Source organism: Colobus angolensis, unplaced genomic scaffold (genome assembly GCF_000951035.1).
Source record: "Colobus angolensis palliatus isolate OR3802 unplaced genomic scaffold, Cang.pa_1.0 Scaffold51, whole genome shotgun sequence".
Classification (NCBI taxonomy): Eukaryota; Metazoa; Chordata; class Mammalia; order Primates; family Cercopithecidae; genus Colobus; species Colobus angolensis.
This window is the reverse complement of record NW_012118599.1, coordinates 13,278,596-13,300,253: the sequence shown is the minus strand read 5'-3', so window position 1 is coordinate 13,300,253 and position 21,658 is coordinate 13,278,596. Positions and strand designations below refer to the sequence as shown.

The 21,658-nt window shown below is 51.7% G+C and overlaps 2 protein-coding genes across 6 annotated transcripts in view; one reads left to right on the top strand and one right to left on the bottom strand.

Annotated features, from left to right (window-relative positions):
- Positions 1-6,830, top strand: part of RSPH9 (radial spoke head 9 homolog (Chlamydomonas)) — a 34,132-nt gene extending 27,302 nt beyond the window's left edge. Inside the window, exons 5-6 of one of the 2 annotated variants that reach the window (XM_011960355.1) lie at positions 2,116-2,212; positions 6,611-6,830. In XM_011960355.1, the coding sequence (XP_011815745.1) occupies positions 2,116-2,212; positions 6,611-6,740 (227 nt within the window). In that variant the 3' untranslated portion in view covers positions 6,741-6,830. The remainder of the gene's footprint in view (positions 1-2,115; positions 2,213-6,610) is intronic. The other variant, XM_011960356.1, reaches the window with a different exon arrangement.
- A 290-nt stretch (positions 6,831-7,120) lies between these two features.
- The window catches only part of MRPS18A (mitochondrial ribosomal protein S18A), a 17,869-nt gene continuing 3,331 nt past the window's right edge, over positions 7,121-21,658 (bottom strand). The window contains exons 2-6 of one of the 4 annotated variants that reach the window (XM_011960352.1): positions 17,869-17,900; positions 15,322-15,429; positions 11,997-12,120; positions 11,709-11,778; positions 7,121-7,720 (exon numbers count right to left, since the gene is read on the bottom strand). In XM_011960352.1, the coding sequence (XP_011815742.1) occupies positions 7,576-7,720; positions 11,709-11,778; positions 11,997-12,120; positions 15,322-15,429; positions 17,869-17,900 (479 nt within the window). In that variant the 3' untranslated portion in view covers positions 7,121-7,575. Of the gene's footprint in view, positions 7,721-11,708; positions 12,121-15,321; positions 15,430-17,868; positions 17,901-21,658 lie in introns of all 4 variants that reach the window. The other 3 variants (XM_011960353.1, XM_011960354.1, XM_011960351.1) reach the window with 3 other exon arrangements.

Genomic DNA, 21,658 nt, shown 5'->3' with positions numbered 1-21,658 from the left:
AGGTTCAAGCGATTCTAGCGTTTCAGCCTCCTGAGTAGCTGGGACTACAGGCGTGAGCCACCGCACCCGGCCTTAATATTAATTTTTTTTAGTGGCAGCAAGTCCTTAGAGATGAGTTGGGGCAGGCCTAGGACAGCCTAGAACGCCAAGGCCTTAGAAGCTGCTGGTGGCTTGTGAGCAGGTCTGTGACAATAAGGCAGTGGTGCACAGGTGGCCCGAGACAGGGCAGGGCAAGCCAGGGATCATGAGGCCATCTCAGGGCTACTGCAGTGCCCTAGGGGCCAGGCAATGGTTCTGAGTGTGTAGGAGCTGCCACCAAGGAGTGACCATTTGGGCTTCCATCATACAGGAACATCTGAGTCAAGCTACTCTGAGCAGGGCCAGTGCTGTAGTGACAGATAGGAGGGTCTCCTGGACAAGTCGGGGGATATGAAGAAGCTCTATAGGGGTTGGGGCATTTCTCGCCCATCAGACACACTTCTCAGACTCCCCTCATCTCCTCCATCTCTGCTCCCAGACTTGCCAGGAGCCTATGGGGGCTGTGCGCCCCTCGTTGACAAAAGGAGCCTGGAACAGTAGTGGTGATGGAACCTCAGAGCCAGGGGCTGAGGGGTGGGCCTACAGAGGTCCTCTTCATTCCCCTAATCTGAGGATAGCAGCCCTGTCCCCTGATTCAGGGTGTGTCTGGGAAGCCCTTTGCAGCCTTCTTACCTGCAGCTGGATGCTCCAGAATCAGAAGATGAGGCTCTCCTTTGTGCTGGGTGAGAGGGGCTGGTGTAGCAGCACTGCCTTGCCCATGGAGCCTCGTCCACTGTGCAGCGAGAGGGGTGAAGAGGGTGACAGAGCTTCTGCAGCCAAGACCAAAGTCAGCTAGATGGGGTGGGGCCCAGCAAAATCTTCCTAAGGGAACACCGTCAGCCCTATCTGCCCTCTGCCGTCTCAGGTAAGGTGGACCCTGGAGGCAGCTGTCTTTCCTTGCAACAGGAGAAGTAAAATGTGAGACTTTGGAGTCTTCCTAAAGGCTGCAGGGATTGGGGCTGGGCAAGGTTGCCCATGCCTGTAATTCCAGTGCTTTGGGAGGTCAAGGTGACAGACTCGCTTGAGCTCAGGAGTCTGATGTTACTTGTGATTGGTCACCATCGCACTCCAGCCTGGTGAGCCACTCTGATGTGTCCAGTTGGCAAGTGAATTAATCAGGCCTATGGGAGCGGTGGGATCTGGGCCTGGCAGGTGGGTGAGCTGCAGTGACCCAAGGCCCTGTGCATCCTGCCCTGATGTCATGACCTCAGGGCTGCAGGATCAGCTACTGGCTCCACTTCCCAGTCCACCCCACCATGTTGCTTTATGAGCTGGAACCTTGGAAGCTGAGGACTCCTGGCATTTCCTGTGCACATGGGCCTCAGGGGAGGGATGCTCCTGGCCTTACCTTGGGGAACCTCCCCATAACCTTCAGGTCCCGCCTCCCAGAGCCACTACTACCAGAAGGCCTCCAGGAAGTCAGGCGCAGTTTTTCTTTTCTTTCTTTTTTTTATTTGACATGGTCTTGCTCTGTTGCCCTGACTGGAGTGCAGTGGCCAGTGGGACAATCTTGGCTCACTGCAATCTCCGCCTCCCAGGCTCAAGTGATCCTCCTACCTCAGCCTCCCGAGTAGCTGGGACTACAGGTGTGGACCACTATGCCTGGCTAGGTTTCGTATTTTTTGTAGAGATGAGGTTTCACCATGTTGCCCAGGTTGGTCGTGAACAACTCAGCTCAAGAGATCCACCCACCTCAGCCTCCCAAAGTGCTGGGATTACAGGTATAAGCCACCATGCCCAGCCTAGGCCCACCTTTTTCTCATGATGGTTTGATGAGGGTCATGGCAATGGAGTGGAAGTGTGGATGGTCACAGGAGAGCAGACAGCTGATTTTCCTCCCTAGTCCCCTTTCTTATCAGCTAGGAAAAGAGCAGTCTGAGCTGCTTGGAGGCTCCCCTGCCAGGCAGGCAGCAGCTGGGCTGGGCTGCTAATGGGGCCAAAACCCCAAGGAGGAGTTCCCTGGGACACCAGGACTGGCTGGAGGGATGGGATTTGGCAACTGTTTCCTGGCCAGTTAGGATAACTGTTTCCTTTCAGGGTCTGAGGCAGTTGTTCAGGGTGACTTCATGTGGCTTCTGAGCAGGTGTGGTTTAGGTTGGCCCTGTTCCTGGGACTCCTGCTCTGTGTCCATGAGGTAGGCCAATGACTCGACATCTTGTCCCTTGGCCAAAGTGACAAGAGACACCTTGGCTGAAGAGAGGAGGGGGAGAGCTGTTGTCCTCATGAGTTGTCATGCCGTGTCCAGGGATCTGCAAAGTTCCACGGGAGTGGGTAGCTGGTTCTAGGGTGGCAGGACTGTCCTCCTGTTGGATCCAGGGTAATGACTAAGAGTTCTCTGCTCTTGGGCTGCAGCCAGGTGGCACAGATGCAGCCGTGAGTCAGGAGGTTATCTATCTATCATCTATCTATCTATCTATCTATCTATCATCTATCTATCTATCTATCTATCATCTATCTATCTATCTATCTATCTATCATCTATCTATCTATCTATCTATCTATCTATCTATCTATCTATCTATCTATCTAATCTATCTGAGACAGAGTCTCGCTGCCACCTCGGCTCACTACAACCTCTGCCTCCTGGGTTCAAGCAGTTCTCCTGCCTCAGCCTCCCAAGTAGCTGGGATTACAGGTGCATGCCACCACGCCTAATTTTGTTATTTTTAGCAGAGATGAGGTTTCACCATGTTGGCCAGGCTGCTCTCGAACTCCTGATCTCAGGTGATCTGCCCACTTCAGCCTCCCAAAGTGCTGGGATTACAGGCATTAGTCACCATGCCGGTCAGGAGCCTAGATTCCTAGGTAGTATCTTACCATTCAATGCTCCCTGAACTTCCACTATATCAGCAAATAGCCACGGAGCAGCTACAGCAGGCACCTGTGATGCCCTTGGAATAAGAAAGACACCTCCCTTGGGTGTTTGGGAAGATCAAATGAAACAGAGGATGGGAAAGGGAAATGGAAACTAGAAGGTGCCTTGCAAGAATCGGTGTCCTGGGAGGTAAAGGAGGAGGGCTGGAGGGCACTGCTCCTCTCCTTGCTCCACTCTGGGCTGGTGCAGAGACCTCAGAATTGCCAGGTGCACACAGACTGGGGCTCCCTCCCAAGCAATTTCTCAGCAGCAATGCTCAGTTCAGGCAGCAGAGGGCAGCAATGGGCCTGCCTCCCTGGCTGCCTTTGAGAGCAGCCTTTGAAAGCTACTGCTGGTGGTTGTTGAGGACCGGGAAGGGGGCGAGGGAGGCAAGCATACGGGAGCCGAGGGTGGTGGAGCACATGGTGCCCAGGGTCAGCCTTCCCTTCGAGACGTGTGCAGGTGGCTCTTCCTGCCCCAGTTCCTTGGAAGCCTGGCTGACAAGTGTTCAGCCTTCTGGGCCACGCAGCCTGACTCTGATACTCATCGATTTGATAGGGATCCGGCAACCAGGGGTTTCTCCCTCCTCCTCCTCTGTCCTCAGGCGTCTAGGCGGTATATGATTCTTACGGCCCTTGTAGGGGGTGGGAGTCCTTCTCCCACTGGAAACCCATGGCCATTTTTTTTTTTTTTGTGTGACTAAAATTTTGTTGGTGCTCATCTGAGAGGATTTAAGCCATCTGTTGCCCCTGGACAGCCCTGGTCCCCAGCCTGGCCTACTCTCCGTCGATCTTAATCCCAGAGCTGCCTTTCTTCCAGGATGGCAGGAGAATGTAATTAGAGTAAGTACGCCCCAGCATGAGGTTTCCATACTAGCAAGGTGGGTGAGACCCTGGGGGCCCAGGAGGCCCCCCTCCTGACTTACCAACCTGTACCCATCACATCCTCAAAACACAGCTTCTGGAGAAGAGTGGCTACTAGGGGGCAGGAGGGATTGGGGAGAGAAGAGAGAGCGGGGGCTGTGAACCTGCAGCACCAAGTCTGCAGGGGGCTTTTCCCTGAGTCCTGGAGGCGGCGACAGCAGCTGGCTGGGCTCAGCCTGTTCAGCAGTTGCAGTAAGAAAGTGGGTGAAGGTGACAGCAAGTGCTTGGCTCTTCAGGTAGATGCTACGTGACTCCTGGCACGTTAAGTCTGTGTGTTTCCGGGGCGACCAGCTGAGCCAGGGACGAGGAGAGGACAGGAGTGTGACAGGAATGCGAGGGAGGGAGGCAGTGGTTTTCTGACTGGCCCCACATGCTGCTACCGTATTCCACCAGCACCCTCCCGCCTGCGCAGCACTGCTCCCTGCCAGGCAGGGGCACTGTATTTCCCTAGCTGCCCTGCCAGTTTCTCCTTGCTCTCTGGGAAGGAGTCCCCACTGATAGCCCTAGGCCACTCTGTCCAAGAACACTGCCCCCCGCCCCCCACATTATATACTGGCGGCAAGAGGTGGCCAAAGCCTAGGCAGGCAGGCTGGTGTGAGGGCAGGGCAGGACCAAGCCCTTGCCCAGGCATGCTAAGATGCTGGCAGCAATGAACTGAGAAGGGTCTAGGTTGGAGGACTCCAGGATTCCATTTTCTCCAGGGCAGCACCTGGCCCAGGCAGGCTGCAAGCTGCCCTCCCTCGATAGGCAGATACAGATGAGGCAGTCTGGTCTTTCTTAGCTCAAGGGGCTGAAGGACTGTGTCCTATGGAGCCTGAACCCTGATGATACTCTAGGCTGGTGGGGTGATCAAGGGAGGGAATGGATCTTCCTGGGTCTGTGCTGCTTGTCCAAGGCTGAAGCAATGAAGTAGGAACACTTTGTCCCATTGGACCCCCTACCCTCATCAACCCTAAGCAATCTGTTTTCTGGAGATGCATGACCAGGAAAGTACCAGGCTAGGAACTATCAAACTCTGAGGGCAGGTCTGAGAGGCAGAGGACCCCAAGCACCCAGAGAAAACTTTTAAGAGTCAGGGGAAATACTCCTTCTCAGGGGCAGTGTTCCAGCTGGAGCCCAGCTAACACAGGGACACTCTACTTTCTTTTTGATGTTGTCCAGCAGGTACTGTGTGGGCTGACAAGTCCACACTGTGAATCTGACTTCAACCTTTGCATGGGTGATGGCACTTGGTGCTGGCCACTGCATAGTGCTAAAGTGAGCTTTGTGACTGGCTTCTCCCTGAGCAGGACCAGGGACAGCCAAACTATATACTCCCAGAAAACTCTGGTTTTGACCTGGGCAGGCGGCTGTACCCTGAGTAGGGCTGAGCTGCCATGAGGGTCAGGGGTTCCTGGCAATCAGGTTTCTTGGATGCAGGGTAGCCCCCAGTGGGTGGGGACTGAGTTGTGAGGCTGCAGGGTGTGGAGTGACTAGGGTGGACCATGGTTGGAGGTGGCCTGTGGGAAGCTGGGGCAGCAGGAGCCAAGCAGCCGGGCTGAGCTGGCAGCTGATGAAGGCCGAAGAGCAGCTCTCAGCGCATGGCTGGCTGGTCCAACACCAAAACTTTCAAAGCATTTGCCTTTCTGGCAGGGCCTGGAGCAGGGCTGTGGCTGGGCCGGGAGAGGCCTCAGTGCGCAGGGGAATAGAAGCCCCAGATCTGCATCCAGAGGCGATTTTCCCAGGCTCCTTCCTCCCACACTGTGGCTCCCTCCCTGGGTTCTGGAGCTGAATCAGGCCCTTCCAGCCAAGTCCTCATGGCTGCACGACTCGGCCCTGAGCTGGGCTGCTCCTGTGTGGGGAGGCAAAAACCAGGGCAGAACCTAGGACAAAGACTCATTAGGGGCAGCCCAAGTCCCCTCCCACCAAGGATGGCTCCCAGTCTACCAGCTGCCAGAAAGGGCCATTGAGCTAGGAGGCCTGAACTGCCCAAACTTCTATTTGAGCCTTCCTTTCCTGGTCTGGTCTAAACCAACTCAGGAGAGGCTTCAGGAAATGGGGAAGACAGAGCAAAACGGCAAGTAGGGGCAAACTACACTAGAACTGGTGACTGTACTGGGTAGTGTGGGAGGAGTCGGTGTCTCTTCCTTGGCCCAGCCCAACTCCCCTCTGCCTGTGGATTCAGCCTCCTCCCCAACTCAACCTTTAGCTAGACCTGCTGACAGGAACAAAACAGACTGGTTTGAGTTTCACCTCTTTTCATTTCCTTTGCCCTCCCCCTGAAAGTTGTTTTAATGAGCAGTGAGATGGCTAAAAGGGCTGGGTGTGGTGGCTCACATCTGTAATCCCAGCACTTTGGGAGGTCAAGGTGGGAGGATCGCCTGAGCCCAGGAGTTTGAGACCAGCCTGGGCAACAAAGTGAGGCCCCATCTCTACAAAAAACCAAAAAAGTTAGCTGGGTATGGTGGTGCATGCCCATGGTCCCAGCTGCTCTGGAGGCTAAGGTGGAGGATTGCTTGAGCCCAGGAATCAAAGCTGAGGTTAAGTTGTGGTTGCACCACCGCACTCCAGCCTGGGTGACAGAGTGAGACTATGTCTCTTAAAATGAAAAGAATAATGGCTAAAAGGCAATCGGAGTAAAGCACCTGGAGAATTAAATGGTCTTTCTCCAGTGGAACCTTAGCACCTGGGCTTGGCTGCCAGGGGCCACAGCACAAAGGGCAGAGCTCCGGCTCCAGCAGCACTCAGGCCTCACCTCCTGCCTGTCTCCTCTCAGGGTCCTGGAGTATCCAGATGGAGAGGGGCAATGCCCTGGTGGTGCTGCGCAGCCTGCTCTGGCCAGGCCTCACCTTCTACCATGCTCCCCGCACCAAGCACTATGGCTACATCTACGTGGGCACTGGTGAGAAGAACATGGACTTGCCCTTCATGCTATAGAATGGGAGCCAGCCTGGATTTTTTAAAACAGAGTCTAAACATGATTTTCTTAAGTTTCAGTGAACTTGGCCTGCCTGTTCTATCTTACCTTCTTATCTCCACCTCCATCTGGTTCCAGGTTCTGAAAGGCCCACTGAGCCAGGGAGCTCATCTCTAAACCAAGTGGCAGAGGGTTGGAATGTGCTAATGAAAGAGATACTAGACAATGATGGGTGAAATGGCTGCGGGAGGTGACAACCAGGGCCCCTTTGAGGAAGGCAGTTTCTTGGATTCACACGAGAGCGGCAAGTGTGTCAGGTAGCCCACCTTGGCTCCTTGCAGCTCTCCCAGAGTAAGGAGCTCACAGCTGTCATGAAGACGATGGGACCTGTTTGGCCCATGAATTCCTTCCAATTGACTCATTGGCCCCATCCCAAGAGATCAGTGACTCAACGGTCTGCACCCAACTGAAAATGTGCCCAGGACCCTCTGCACTTCCCAAGCAGTGAGCACACACCCAGTGGGTAAGCCCACGAGCCCAGTTTATAACATTGCATTTGGGCAAAACTCCTGTCCCCAGCACTGAGCATGGCCCAAGCCCCACAGCAGCTGGCAAGGGACCCAACTGCCCTGCCTGCCTTTAGCTCCCAGCATTGCTACTGCGCAAGCCAAGGGTACTGAAGTTAGTCCAACTGTCCCCTGTCCATCCATGTCGGAGGGGCCAGGCCATCGTGGTCTGGAGTATAGCTGTGGCCGAGGGCTTATGAGTGTGCCTCTTACTCCCCAGCACAGGTGCAGGAGGAACTCTGGAAGCCCTGCTCTCTGTCACTGATACAGCTTCCAAGGTGTTCTTGAGTAGCAGACATTGTCCCTCAGAAGGGGTGACCCCACAGGCATGCGCACCCTGTTCCAGCGGGGGCCTTTTTTGTAGATGGGCTTGACGGAGCCAGGAGCCCAGCGCGTCAGGTACCTGTGGAGGGAGAACAAAGAGGTGCCTGTGAGGGCTGGGGGCCTAAGCTAGCATTGGGAGAGTGAAGCACAGCCTCCTCAGGCCAGGCCACGGTTGGGCAAGCAAATCCTTTCACCAGTTTCCCTTTCCTGAAGTGCAGGGATTTTCCTGGGAGTAACTGCTGAGCGTCCTCTGAACAGATGGGCTGGGCTCTTGCTGCCGCAAGCCTGTGTGGCCAGGGTCAGGCAGCCCAGGGCCACAAGCTCCCTTGATCTTTTTTTTTTTTTTTTTGAGACACAGTCTTGCTCTGTCACCAGGCTGGAGTGCAGTGGCGTGATCTTGGCTCAATGCAACCTCCACTTCCTGGGTTCAAGCCATTCTCCTGCCTCAGTCTCCTGAGTAGCTGGAATTACAGGTGCCCGCCACCACCCCCAGCTAATTTTGTATTTTTGAGATGGGGTAGAGATGGGGTTTCGCCATGTTGGCTAGGATACTCTCGATCTCCTGACCTCGTGATCAGCCTGCCTCGGCCTCCCAAAGTGCTGGGATTACAGGTGTGAGCCACCGCGCCCGGCCCCCTTGATCTTTATAACCGTCAATGTTGGTGTGTGTTTGCTGAGGAAAATGCAGAAAAGAGGCTGCCTGAAGAGCAGATCATTCCTCTCTGGCCTCAACCATGGGGCGAGAAGAGCTGATGTAAGGGCCTGGAAGAACCCACTACTCTTCCCCATTTGGCTCACTCAGCTACCCCAGCCTTCAGGGAACTCCCCAGGGTATCATAACCGGTGTAAGACCCCTGCCCCTCACCCAACCTGTGATGGGAATCAAGGGGTAAGGGCCCGTGGGCGCGGCCCTAGCCTAGGAAGGTTCCTGTAAGTAGGAGGGGGGTGGGGAAAGATGGCTGCCGCCCATGGACCTTTGGCCTCCTTTGGGGATGGCCAGGGCCCTGATAGTTCCCAGAAAAGTGGCTCATGCCGGCTGGGACTGGGTTTTACTCTGTCCAGAATAAAACTTGGATCCTGTCCAGAAAGGCCCATCCTTCATTCTGAAAGCTCAGCCATGACACACGCCAGGAACCCTCCCCTGCCTCCATTCTAGGTTGGGGCTCAACCCCGCTGTCTCTAGAGACCGTCAAAGAAAAAGTTTTTTTATTAAAAAAATCAATAACCTTAGCTAAAAACTCTTAGATAAAAGAAGTGAAAAAATGATTGCTGATTTATGCAGTTCAGCTGAGCTCTGCCGGACCTTGGTTTTCTGCTGCCAGCCCTGCGTTGCTGTGGGAGGTGCTGACCTGCACTCCAAGTGTGTGCTGGGCAGGGAGGGGAGGGCCTTCCGTGTGTCTCCCGGAACTGTCACTGCCCTGGCCAGGGTGATGACTGTGAAGGAGGCTAGCTACAGGGACTGCTTTTTTTTTTCTTAAGACAAAGTCTTGCTCTGTCGCCCAAGCTGGAGTGCAGTGGCACGATCTCGGCTCACTGCAACTTCCGCCTCCTGGGTTTAAGCAATTCCCCTGCCTCTCAGCCTCTGGAGTAGCTTGGATTACAGTGCCCGCCACAATGCCTGGCTAATTTTTTTTTTTTTTTTGAGACGGAGTCTCGCTCTGTCACCCAGGCTGGAGTGCAGTGGCCAGATCTCGGCTCACTGCAAGCTCCGCCTCCCGGGTTTACGCCATTCTCCTGCCTCAGCCTCCTGAGTAGCTGGGACTACAAGCGCCCGCCAACTCGCCCGGCTAGTTTTTTTTTTGCATTTTTTAGTAGAGACGGGGTTTCACCGTGTTAGCCAGGATGGTCTCGATCTCCTGACCTCGTGATCCGCCCGTCTCGGCCTCCCAAAGTGCTGGGATTACAGGCTTGAGCCACCGCGCCCGGCCTAATTTTTGTATTTTTAGTAGAGACCTGGTTTCACCATATTGGCCAGGCTGGTCTTGAACTCCTGACCTCAAGTGATGCACCCGTCTTGGCCTCCCAAAGTGCTGGGATTACAGGTGTGAGGAGACTGCTTTTTCTATGGTCGGTGGTGCTGGGTGACGGAAGAGTAAGGTAAAGGGAGGGGACCAGGGATGGCCCCTTTGCTGGCCTCTCCCAGGCTTCAGAGGGGTACATGAAGAGATGGGGTATGGGAGCAGGCTCCTCAGAAGGGGTGCTCATTGAGATTTGGGGATGCAGAGGATAAGCTGAAAAGGTTCTCCAGAGCCACTGCCCTAAAGCTGTTCTTTCTCCCGTGCCTTGGAGAGGCAAGCTGGGCTTTAGCTGGCCTTGGGCCTGAGGCCTGTGACACATGGAGCAGCCAGCCGGCAGGGGGTGGGCTGGGTGGCCTCTAGCCAGCTCTTTGGGAACACCCCAACTCTAGCAAGAACCAAGTCTCTTTCCTAAACCAGCCCCTTCCTACCTCTCCTGAAGGGGCAGCAGGAGGAGGGACAAAGTATGGCTCCACCAGGCCCCAGCAGAGCCTGGGCCCATGCATGGCAGCATTAAACGAGACTCCCCTGCAAGGGAATCCATTTCCTTCGTAGCCTGAACTCCCTCTCCCGCTCAGGGTGGCCTTTTGCAACCGACAAGCCCCCACACATCATCAATCCTGTGTCACGTTAAAGGATGCCGGATGTATGGGAGGGTGCCTGGCCTAGCTTCAAAGGCCTGAGGCAGGATGGATTGTGTCCTCAGGCCTGCTGCTGTCTCTTAAAAAGCCAGAGGGGGTGGGCTCAACCCCCAAATGGTCCATAGCACAGTTAGGAGACATAGGAAGAGGTTAGCATGTCCTGCTCTCCAAGAGCTGCTGGCAGATGGCTGAGCTAGCAATGTGAGGGGTGCAGGTAGAGATGGACACACAGCCAGGGTGCTGGCATGGTGTTGGTAAAGGTCCAGCTCTGACTTAGCCTCCAGGGACAGAGAGGCAGTGTACCAGGAAGAAGCCCTGCATTCCCACATCCCACAACCCCTGCAGTCCCTTACCCTCCATGCCTGAGTTCTGGTGGGGAACAGCCTAGGAGGTTTGCTGGGGGCTGAGGTGTTTGCTTTGTGTCAGTCATCTTTGATACCTTATAGAGAGCAATTCCATTAAAAAAAGGACAAACACTGCAAATACTTTTGCACCAACCTAATATGTTCCTCACTCCAGTCTGGGAACCACCAGCTGGACAGGAGGAAAGGGCCATTCGCAGGGAAGAGGAACCCCCTCAAATCAATTCTACAGACCTGGCTCTACTCTCAACAAGGGGATACTAGAGATCTAAGACTATGTGAGTGTGCTGATGCCAGAGAGGAGGGAAGAAGGGAACTTGCAATGGGACAGCTACTTGAATGTCAGACAAGAATCTGCCCCCATTCTACAGGGTCCTGCTTAGACTAAAAGGCAGACAGAGTGATTCCAGGGGCTGGGGGCCATCCTCTCCTTCTCTATATGAACTCAAGGCCTCCTAGGCTGCTACATGGCACTGTGTAGGTTGTTAACTGTACAACTCTGGGGAGCACTATTTGTGACCTAGTCTACATGGATATTACCCTGAAATTGTCCAGTGTGCGACCTGCACAGCTTTATTCAGTGGCACTAACCCAGGAGGCCCTCCCATTTCTAAGGCCTTCTGTCCTCTAATAACCCCAGCGCTGGAGAGAGCTGGGATACTGAAAGTTTGTAGTAGTACTAACGTCCCCATAGCAACCCAGTGTGATGTCATAAATGGGGGATTAGCACATTCTAATGTGCAATCAGCAGGCCTCTACCCTCCTTGCCCCTTTACTAAGGGCACTACAGGGGAGGAAAGAGGCTGAGGCAAAAGAAGAAGCAGAGGAAAGAGGCTGAGGCAAAGAAGGCAACAGAAGAAGCAAAGACTGCAGCAGGGGTGGACTGATAGGGGTGGATGCTCAAGCTGGCAGGGAATGGAACAGACAGCCAAGGTCCATAGCTTTCCTGAGCTGTGGGATGATTTCCGGCAAATAGCTTCCACAGTGGAAGCCAGTGAGGGCTAAGGGCCCACAGAATGCTCAGGTTGTTCACACCCAGGCTTGCTTACCGGTTGAGTTGAGGTTTGCTCTTCGGAACAACTCCTTCAGGAAGCCGAGGCCTGTGATTTGGTAATAGACCTGAGTGGGGGGAAGATGGGATAGTCTTTGCAGCTCCCTCTGCAGCTCTGAGGGGGCCAGAGGGAAAGCCCAAGGGAGTGGGGAGGTTGGCATTGGGTGGTGAGTAAAATTAACACTCTGGATATCCTCTAAACCAGGAGGGGCTGAAACATGGGGCAGCTGGGTAGGGAGAGAGCACCTGCAACCCTCTGCCCCTCTTGGTCCCCAGGGCCTTCTACCTGCTCGGTGGGCCATCTTCACACACTCCTCAATCTTGCGGTGTTCTTCCCGGCATAGGCCTGTGATCTTTCGCGGCAGCATGCCTCCATGAGGTCGGATGAACTGGCTAAGCAGCAGAACATCCTAGTGGAAACCGAAAATAGGGGATGAGGGTCAGCTGGGCTTGCTTTTGATGCTGGGAAGCTAGGGCTTCATGGTCTACAAGGGAGGCTGATGTCTCCTGGGAACCTGGCTGAGATCACTTCCTCCACACAGAGCTTTGCACACTGGTCTGCTACCTTCACCCAACAAAGGTTAATCCCAACTTAGTAAGATTTTCTGTACCCCATTACCAACCCCAAGAGCTCCCAGCTTCTCTATGAGTTTTTTTTTTTTTTTTTTTTTTTTTTTAAGGCAAGGGCTCACTCTGTTGCCCAGGCTGGAGTACAGTGGTGCAATCTTGGGTCACTGCAATCTCTGCCTCCCAATCTCTTGCTCAAGTGATCCTCCCACCTCAGCCTCCTGAGGAGCTGGGACTACAGGTGCGTGCCACCACGCCTGGCTAATTTTTTAGAGATGGGGTCTCGCTGTGTTGCCCAAGCTGGTCTCGAACTCCTGGGCTCAATCTGCCCACCTTGGCCTCCCAGAGTTCTGGGATTGCACCCCTACACCTAGCCTCATGAGATCTTCTGATAGACTAGGTTAGAGAACAGAAACTCTTCAAGAAGTGTCACCAATCTTTTATGAACCTGAAGCATCTTTCTTGGATAAAATGTCTGCTCAGGTGGGGTTAGGAGGCATGCCATATGTTTCCACACAAGAGGAAAACCTGTAACGTTTTAGACCTTAAGGTCTATATACCACAAGCCAGAGTATATGCAAACAGCCCCTCCATCTCTTGACATTCCCTCTGAAGTGCTAGGAAGGCATAAAAGCCAAGGAGGATGGAACTAGGGTTGTGAAGTTTAATCTCACATGATCTAGGCCCCCTGTAGCCAGATCTGAATGGATTCTTGGGCTTCCTTCAGACCATCACATGCTCACCAAGCTGCTTGGGACAGGTCAAAGGAACAGATAAACAGAGCCAGAATCAAGAAAAGGGACCACTTCCCTGCCAGGTCTAAAAGATTACGATTCCCAGACTGCTTGAGCTCGGGAGTTCGAGACCAGCCTGAGCAACATAGCAAGACCCCATTCTCATAGAATGGCTTAACAGGTTAAAGAAAACTCACCATTCCCCTCCCTGCAAGTGCCTGGCATGCCAATCTTAGCAGTCAAGTTCCACAAACCAACTTGCTGCCCTGGCAGGCGCCTTGCTGCATAACTGCAGATTTGTTTTAATCACTGGACAGTTCCTGAGGGACCCAGGCCTTTAGTTCCCACCCCTGTACTTTTCAGAATCTGATGAAAAGAATTTGGATTGGATTAATCCAGGGCTAATCAACTGGGCTGGAGGCCCCAGCCCTCCACCGTAGGCTGCCCAGCAAGCTAACAGCTTTGTGAAGCTCAGGCTAATGGTGCTCTGAGTGGAAAGGGGTAAAAGGAAAAACAACTTTAGCCTTTACCTCAGACGGGATTAGATTTCTTCTACTGGAGAGAGCCAAATATGTTTCCTGGAAAAAGCTGGTAGGAAGAGTGCCCTACGGTGGCTGGGCGGGTGTGGGGTTTGCTTTCCTATCAGCAGCTGAGGTTCCAAGGATGCCCACAACCCCACTCACTTCCGCATGGTGAGCAGCTGGAAACACTGCCCTTTGCCTGTGTGTTTGCTTTCTGTTACTCCAGACGGCCATCAGGAGAAGGGCCCCAGGACAGAAAGAACCCCCCACCCCTCAGGGTGGCCTCAAGCCAAGGCTTCCAGCCCACGAGATTAGTTGGGTCACTCTGTTCAGATCCCACGGGCATGTGGCTTCTCCTGCTCTTATCACCTGACCAGGATCTCTGCCTTTAGTCATCCTATTCCACAAAGGGGCATAGGGACAACTTACAGGTCAAACTGGCCCAGAGCCTGAATCACCTGAAACCCAAAAATAGGGTGCTTCATGTCACCAGTGAGAGCTCTGAAGAACAAGTAAGGATTTCTTCAGGGCTGTGTCCTTAGTCCCACGCCCTCCCCATCTCTGGGGAGGAGGTAGTGTAGTCACTAGGAGCACAGGCTCTGCCTGGGCTTTCGTCCCTGGAGTTTGTATCCCAGTTCTGATGCTAGCTGGGGGATCTGAGGCAAGTTCACTGACTTCTCCATGCCTCAAATTTCCTCATCTGTAAAATGAGGATGAAACCAGTACCTACTTCATAGGGTTATTGTGAAAACTAAGTGAACTAAAACAGGTAAGTACTCAGTGCCTGACAGAGTATGCACTCAATGTCACTTGTTGTTATTATTCACTACTTTCTTCTTTCCCTGGAAACGACTGCACTAGAAGAGCTTGAGCAATCAGGTATCTTTATAGCTCCAATACAGAACGACAGCGTGATGTGTTCCCAGATCACAGTGAGAACCAAGAGTCTGTTGAAATACACCTTCATCATAAAAGAGGAAAGCCAAACCCAGATCATGATTCCATCCCACAAGAGGACAACCCCTTTGAGCTGAGTTAAGGGCCCTAGTGGTCTGAGGCACAACCAGACCACAAACTCAATCAGTGGCTCTGAACCCTGGCTGCTCATTAGAGCCATGGGAGAGCACTGAAAAAATGCTCAGGCTCCACCCCCCGAGGCTGATTCTGCACCGTGACCTCAGTCTCCCAGGCTACTGAAGATGGTGATGGGTCTTCTTCAGAGGGAGAGCTGCAGTGAATGAGACTACATCTATGAAGTGGCTTGGAAGGACCTGGTGGAGCCCATGCATCATTATTATTATTTTTTTTGAGACGGAGTGTCGCTGTGTCGCCCAGGCTGGAGTGCGGTGGCCGGATCTCGGCTCACTGCAAGCTCCACCTCCCGGGTTTACGCCATTCTCCTGCCTCAGCCTCCCGAGTTGCTGGGACTACAGGAGCCTGCCACCTTGCCCGGCTAGTTTTTTTGTATTTTTTTAGGGGAGACGGGGTTTCACCTGTTAGCCAGGATGGTCTCGATCTCCTGACCTCGTGATCCACCCGTCTCGGCCTCCCAAAGTGCTGGGATTACAGGCTTGAGCCACCGCGCCCGGCCTGCATCATTATTTTTTAAAGCTCCCCAGGTGATTCTAATGCGCAGCCAGGGTTGAGAACAACTGGACAAAATGCTCCCATCTCTGGTGGTTCCATGAAATGCAGCAGTAGCTAAAGCAGGGGGACACTGCTCCAGTTAACCAGGGAATCTGAGAGCTTCATGACACACGGAACTCAGCGTCTCTGTACCCAGACTCACGTCATAGTTATACTTGTGCTTCAGGTTCCAACGGCAGATGGGGCACTGGCCAGAGGGGTTAGGAGGATTTGGACTGCCCTTGGGAGTCGCTGTGAGACGGCCTTCAATCTAGGAGACAGAGAAAGAGAGCCAATGTGAGAGACAGGGCCTGCGTGGAGCCACATTATCTTTGCACAAACCCCAAAATGATGGGAATGCTGGTGAAAGTTTACCTTGGGGGTTCTTGTGGGAGTAGCTAAGAGGTTTCTCTGCCTGAACTGTGGTGTTTACTCTGTAGTTGCTGTATGCTAGGCCTTGAGATAGCTACAGGGATGTGGTTTGGTGGCTTACAGGGGTAATGGAAACCATCTGAACTTAATACCAGTGGCAAGAGGGAGGGAGGGGTTTGCTGTATCAATTGAATGCTACCTTTCCTTCCTCAAAAGAAAAAAAAAAGGCACCAGAACACTATACTTTTTCCCCTCCCTGGCTTTTGGGGGAAAATACATGCACATGGTAAAAAGTTTCAAGTGGCACAGGGATATAGAGTCCAAAGAAAGCATCCCTTCCATCCCACATGTCCTCCTAGGGGGAAAATGCAGTTCCCAGCTTTATCTTACAGAGCTAAGGCTATGCCAGTGGGTCTCAACCAGAGGTGATTTTGCTTCCCAGGGGACATCTGGCAATGTCTGGAGACATTTTTGATTGTCATGTCTGGGGGAGGGAGTGCTACTGGCATCTAGCAGGGATGTTCTAACCATCCTCTACTGCACAGGACAGCCCTCACAACAAAGAATTACTCAGCCCCAAATGCCAGGAATAGCAAGGCTGAAAAAACCCGGGCTGTGCCATATAAGCAGATATGCAGGCACTCCTTCTGTCTTACAGAGAAAGGAAAAACTAACACGACACAGATGGGAGGATACACTTCCCTGTCATCTCCTTGCTTTTATCATTTTGGATGCCACCTTTTAAACCATGCTGAGGCCAAGTGTGAAATGACCTCCCTGTCGCTGCTGTATCCTGTGATACAGTTTTGGAATTACTAAGCGCAGTAAACCAACGATCTGGGAATTAGCTCCAGTTGCAAGAGGGGAGTTTAGAGAGCCTTGCTGACTGAGGCCATGGGTTATGAGAGTGAGGCTGGGATGGGTCTGAGAGGCTTTGGGAGGGAAGCAACACTGTCTCTTGGGGGAGAAGTGGCACAAGGGAAAGGGGCTGGAAGTACTACTTGGCCGTGCAGGGCACTGCTACCCTCCTTCTGCCACGGCAATCACAACTATGCCAGAAACTGAGATGTCAGAGAAAATTCCCAAGTACATGGTAGGCCTTGGGAGGCGGATTGCAGTGGGTCAGGGGTTGGGGGGTGGGGAGAATTAACATTTATTGACTCCCTATTATATGTGTAGCTCAGTGCTAAGAATGGTTCACATATATTAGTTCATTTAACCTCCAGAATCTAGTGAGGTAGGTGTCTGATCTTATTTCATAGGGGAGAGAATAATACCCAGTCAGCCATGGCCATGCTGCTAAAGGCACGGATGGGCTCTTCCCTCCCCAAGGGCTCTCACAGGCCACAATGCCTCCACATCTCTTCTACAAACAGCAGACTCATGACCCACATGAAAAACACTCTTTATACTCAAAAGTCAGATGTATTTCTTTCCTCCAGTGTGGAGTTTATAGAGTGAATGCTTGTTTTGGCTTTGAATCAAGAAGCCTAAAAGGTACCCTAAGGGGACTAGGGTGGTCCCGTAAAAAGAACCGTTTTAAGGCTAAGTAGTGGAAAGGCAGAGGGAGCATTCTAGGGGGAAACCTAATGGACTTGTCCTGGGAATAAGACTGCCTTGGGAAGGATTGAGCTCGGCTGGCTACCTAAAGGGTTAAATCTCTGGTTGACATGGAAGTTACAGAGGCCTCTGGGAGCTCTGTGGAGTCGCAGAAGGCCATGTGAAAACAACGTTGTTGTCTTTTAAGGATTATAGGATAATCCAGGCCCCATGACTCCCCAAGGAAGGGAGGTGGGATGGGCCCAGGGAACGAAAGGGGGGAGTGGGTAGATGAAGAATTGTTCCAACTTTCTTACCAACAGACAAGCCAGGGCGCCAGCTAGTAAGGCCAGGGCCGGGAGAATGTCACTTTTTAAATGCATCATTTAAGGAGTAGTTTAGTCATTCTAGGCAGAAAAGAAAGGAACTGAGGTCCAGGCTCTTGGCTCTGGGTCAACTTACTCTGGCTCTCTAGGCGTGCAATAATGCCTTAGTTTCCCCTTTGGGAAACTGATTCATCACCCACCGAAGAGCTTATCAGCAAAGGCCTCTGAGACCTTGCTATACAAAAGGCCACTTTAATCAAAGAGCAGATACCTCAGCCTAGGCATAGCAACTGTTCCTGATTAACCACACTATAGCGCACAGCTTGAAAAATAGTAGACTGTGGGATTATGGTCACTGAGGGAGCTGATCCTGGAGCTGGGCATCCAGTTTGGGCCCCTCCCTCCCTCAGAGGAGCGGCCAGGCAGCTGCAAGTGTTAAAGAGGTTATACATGGCCAACTCAATGATACTTACTATAGTTGTCTTCCCTTCTTGGATCTCCACCACTACAGAGATAAAGGGGTAAAAATTAGGTCAGCCATTTAATAAGGAACAGAGAGTTTCAAATAACAGCTCAAATTCTACACATTTGGAAAAAAGCAGCCTTCCGTCTGTACTCTCTCATGGTCTCCACCTGGAACAGAAAGCACGCAGGGTTCACCCCACTACTGCCAAGGCTCTATGCCCTTGAGGCGGGGTGGGGGCAAGCCCAGGATGCCCAGGTAGCATCACCTCTCTGGTATGGGATTAAGGAGTTCCACACTGTTTTTGCCTTTCTATGCAAAGATTTATCTTGGTTCTATCCAAAGGGATTGGTCAGATCCTGTCCTACAGCGGCTAGCAATAAGAGGGTGGGGTAGTGGTATCTAAAAGACCTTCAAAAGTACCCAAGCAGTGTGTGTTCCTACACAAAGAGAATCAGATAAGAATGGTTTCTGCTTTGAAGAATTAACAATGTAAGATACAGCACTGAACTAACACTATTCCAGTGGCACGCCAGTGAATGAGCAAAAAGACAAGTTCACTCCTAGAACACATCCTGAGGGTTGTGAGTGAAATCCTCTCCTCTTCTCCTTGCAGGGTTGCATTTTATTATCTATACTGGAGAGGGCTGATGGACAGGTAGGAATAAGGAGCATGAAGATACTGGGTCCAAGAAGAATTTCAAGTATTGCCATTCCAAACGGAGAGGGAGGCCCTCCGTGCTTTGCCTATTTAGGAGAGGCAGTCAGAAGAGAACCTGAAGGCAAGACAACCAGTTGCACACATCTGTCAGGCTAAATACATTTCCTATCTTACTACCTTACCTAACCAAGATGCAGAATGACAACTTCAACCATCATTCGAAGAAGAACCAAGCCAATAGCCCACATTTCGGATAATATAATCAGATAGTTCTTGGAGATACTCCCTTGCTGACAGTTTCTTTAGAAAGACAGAAGCCAGACTGGGTACAGTGGCTCACGCCTGTAATCCCAGCACTTTGGGAGGCTGAGGTGGGAAGAAATACTTGAGCTCAGGAGTTAAGAGACCAGTCTGCGCAATGTGGCAAAATCCTACAAAAATTACTAAAATTAGCCAGGCATGGTGGCATGCACTTGTAATCCCAGCTACTTGGGAAGGTGATGTGGGAAGACTGCTTGAGCCCAGCAGGTTGAGGCTGCAGTGAGCCATGATCATGCCACTGCATTCCGGCCTGAGGGACAGAGCGAGACCCCATCTCAAACAAACAAACACACACCAATAAAAAGAGAAGGGACCATCTAAGGAAAAAGGCAGTTGTAACCCAACCAGAGGCCCATGGCAGCATCTGTGATCACTGAGCTCTGTGACCAACACTTAATTGGACACAGACTGCTTGGAATTGTCCCTTATTTGTCTTCTGGGCAACCCATTCATAAAGACTCACTGCTCCAAAACAACCAACCTGACAGCCTCTCAGTGTCCAACGCCAGACATACAAAGGAATAACAATGACTAGAAAAGCCCTGAGGCTTTCTCTAGAGAACACTGTAGTTATTAATCAATTCAAAGACAACCTAGGTTTTTCAGTGTAAAAGAAAATGCATCACCCCACACACAGATCTACTTGTACAGAACACAGACCAACCCAAGAATGGGATTTGAGTGAGACTCAATGTGGTCCTCAGTCTGGAAGCCAGCACAGCTGCAGAGGGAAGGTCACTGCAATACGTCAGTCTGCAGAATCAACCTACAAATGGAGGATGGGGAAAATGAAGGGAGGTAGAAGGCCGGCACATCCCCAGTCCAGTAGGGGTTCCAGGCACCCTGCAACTCTGCAAATTTGCAAAAACCAAGTTGAGAGACAACCTAATCTGAGCAACAAGTAGGGGGGAAAGTTTCCAAGAATCCCCAAAGGAAACAAAAGGAGAGACATGTTCTGGTACCACTGGAGTCAGCAGAAGAACAATGCCCTGAAACACAAGTGGATAAACATGTGGTTCCCTGCTTGGTGGAGGCACTTGGGTCCTAACCATGAGGTAAACAAGTCTAACAAAACACACATCACTCCCGGCAAAGTACCAAATCCTGAAGTCATCCCACTGGCCCCTGGAAAACAGATCAAAGCCCATGGCAAACTCCACTGTTCACAAGCTCCCCCTCCACACAGCAACTCTGAGCCAGCGAATCATCTTACTAGAAGCCAGTGGGTAAAACAATAGGCAGATGCTTATCTAACAGAGACAATCTGTCAAACCAGAAGGAATGACTTGAGAACTCACGTTGAACTGACATCGATCAGGGTGGTGTCTTAGTGCAGGAGAAGGCCCTGTTGGAGCCTGGGGAGGCCCTTAGTAGGTTTTAAGCCTCTGGAAAGAGGAGATAGGAATCAAAATAGTATTGATTTACAGCGTGCATACAAAAATGTGTCAAAACCAAACAAAACCTGAGATCCATTTTGTTCCTGGCTGCCTCCCTATTCAAGAGAAGTGGGGGTGGCTAAGAAAAGCTGGACTGAGAGATTTAGGCACTAATAGAAAACTTGTTTAGAAAAAGATGGAATCACCCTTGTGTTCTGATATGGCAGTATCTAGTAAGCTAAGCAAAGAGATGAAGTAGTTTTCTAAACTAGAACTAAGGGCCAAAATCTTTCCAGATAAGCACTTCTCATACACATGAAATAATTTGTCCCAAATGAGGCAACACATTTGCTGGGCACTTGTGGACTGTACAGCTTCGTTCTACCTACTGTGGAGAGTTACAGTAGAATAGGAGCCGCAGTCTTTGCCCTAGAGGAGGAAAAGAACTAAACTCTGTATGGGAACTTGACTGTAATAAAGTCCATGCCTTGTAAAAAGGTCCTTTGAGTACTTCAGTAAATACTTGCCTAGGATGGAGTCCAAGATAACTGAATTATAATAGTCTAGAACAAATGGCATTGTGGTGAGATTGCAGTGAATGCAAAAGGAGGAGAGGGGGTGACACCTATAGTCTCAGCTACTCAGGAGGATCACCTGAGCTAAGGAATTAGAGGCCAGCCTGGGCAACACAGCAAGACTCTGTCTCTTAAACAACAACAAACATGGAAAATGCAAAAAACCTTGATGGCCACATGAACAGACATAGTGAACTGCAGCCATGTAAAGACCCAACTGCTTAGTAAAAGAGGAAGTGAAAAAGAATGAGGAGTGCAGGGCACTGCTGAAGTGCCCAGAGACCAAGGTCCCTCTTGGAGAGGATCTGTGGAAACCAGGGCCCAAGCAGAGTAGGAAAGACTGAAGTAACTGATGGCTGGGCAGTGGCCCTAATAGTCTTATGTAGGGTCAGGGAGAGGAGTGCCATGTTTGGGATGTGTGCTTGCATTTCTGGCCACTGACCACCTTTCGCAAACACCTTCCTGCCTCAAGCCCTGCTTCCTCCAGTTCATCTTTAATTCTACCATTGAAGTTTCTGGTTCCCTCATCACCTCCCTTTCTTTCTCTTGGACCCCTGAAGGAACGTCCCTCTGACCTATGCTTCAGAATGAGGAGTTAGCAGGTTACTCTGGACTATGTACCCTGAATTCTTTAAAGACGCCAACTCACTCCTCTCTCAAAGCTTTTATATGAGACTGCCCAACCTGCCAGGCATATCCTTGTCTGAAATGTTAGGTCTTCCAGAAGGCCTTTTTTTTTTTTTTGAGGCGGAGTCTCACTCTGTCGCCCAGACTGGAGTGCAGTGGCCAGATCTCAGCTCACTGCAAGCTCCGCCTCCTGGGTTTACGCCATTCTCCTGCCTCAGCCTCCCGAGTAGCTGGGACTAC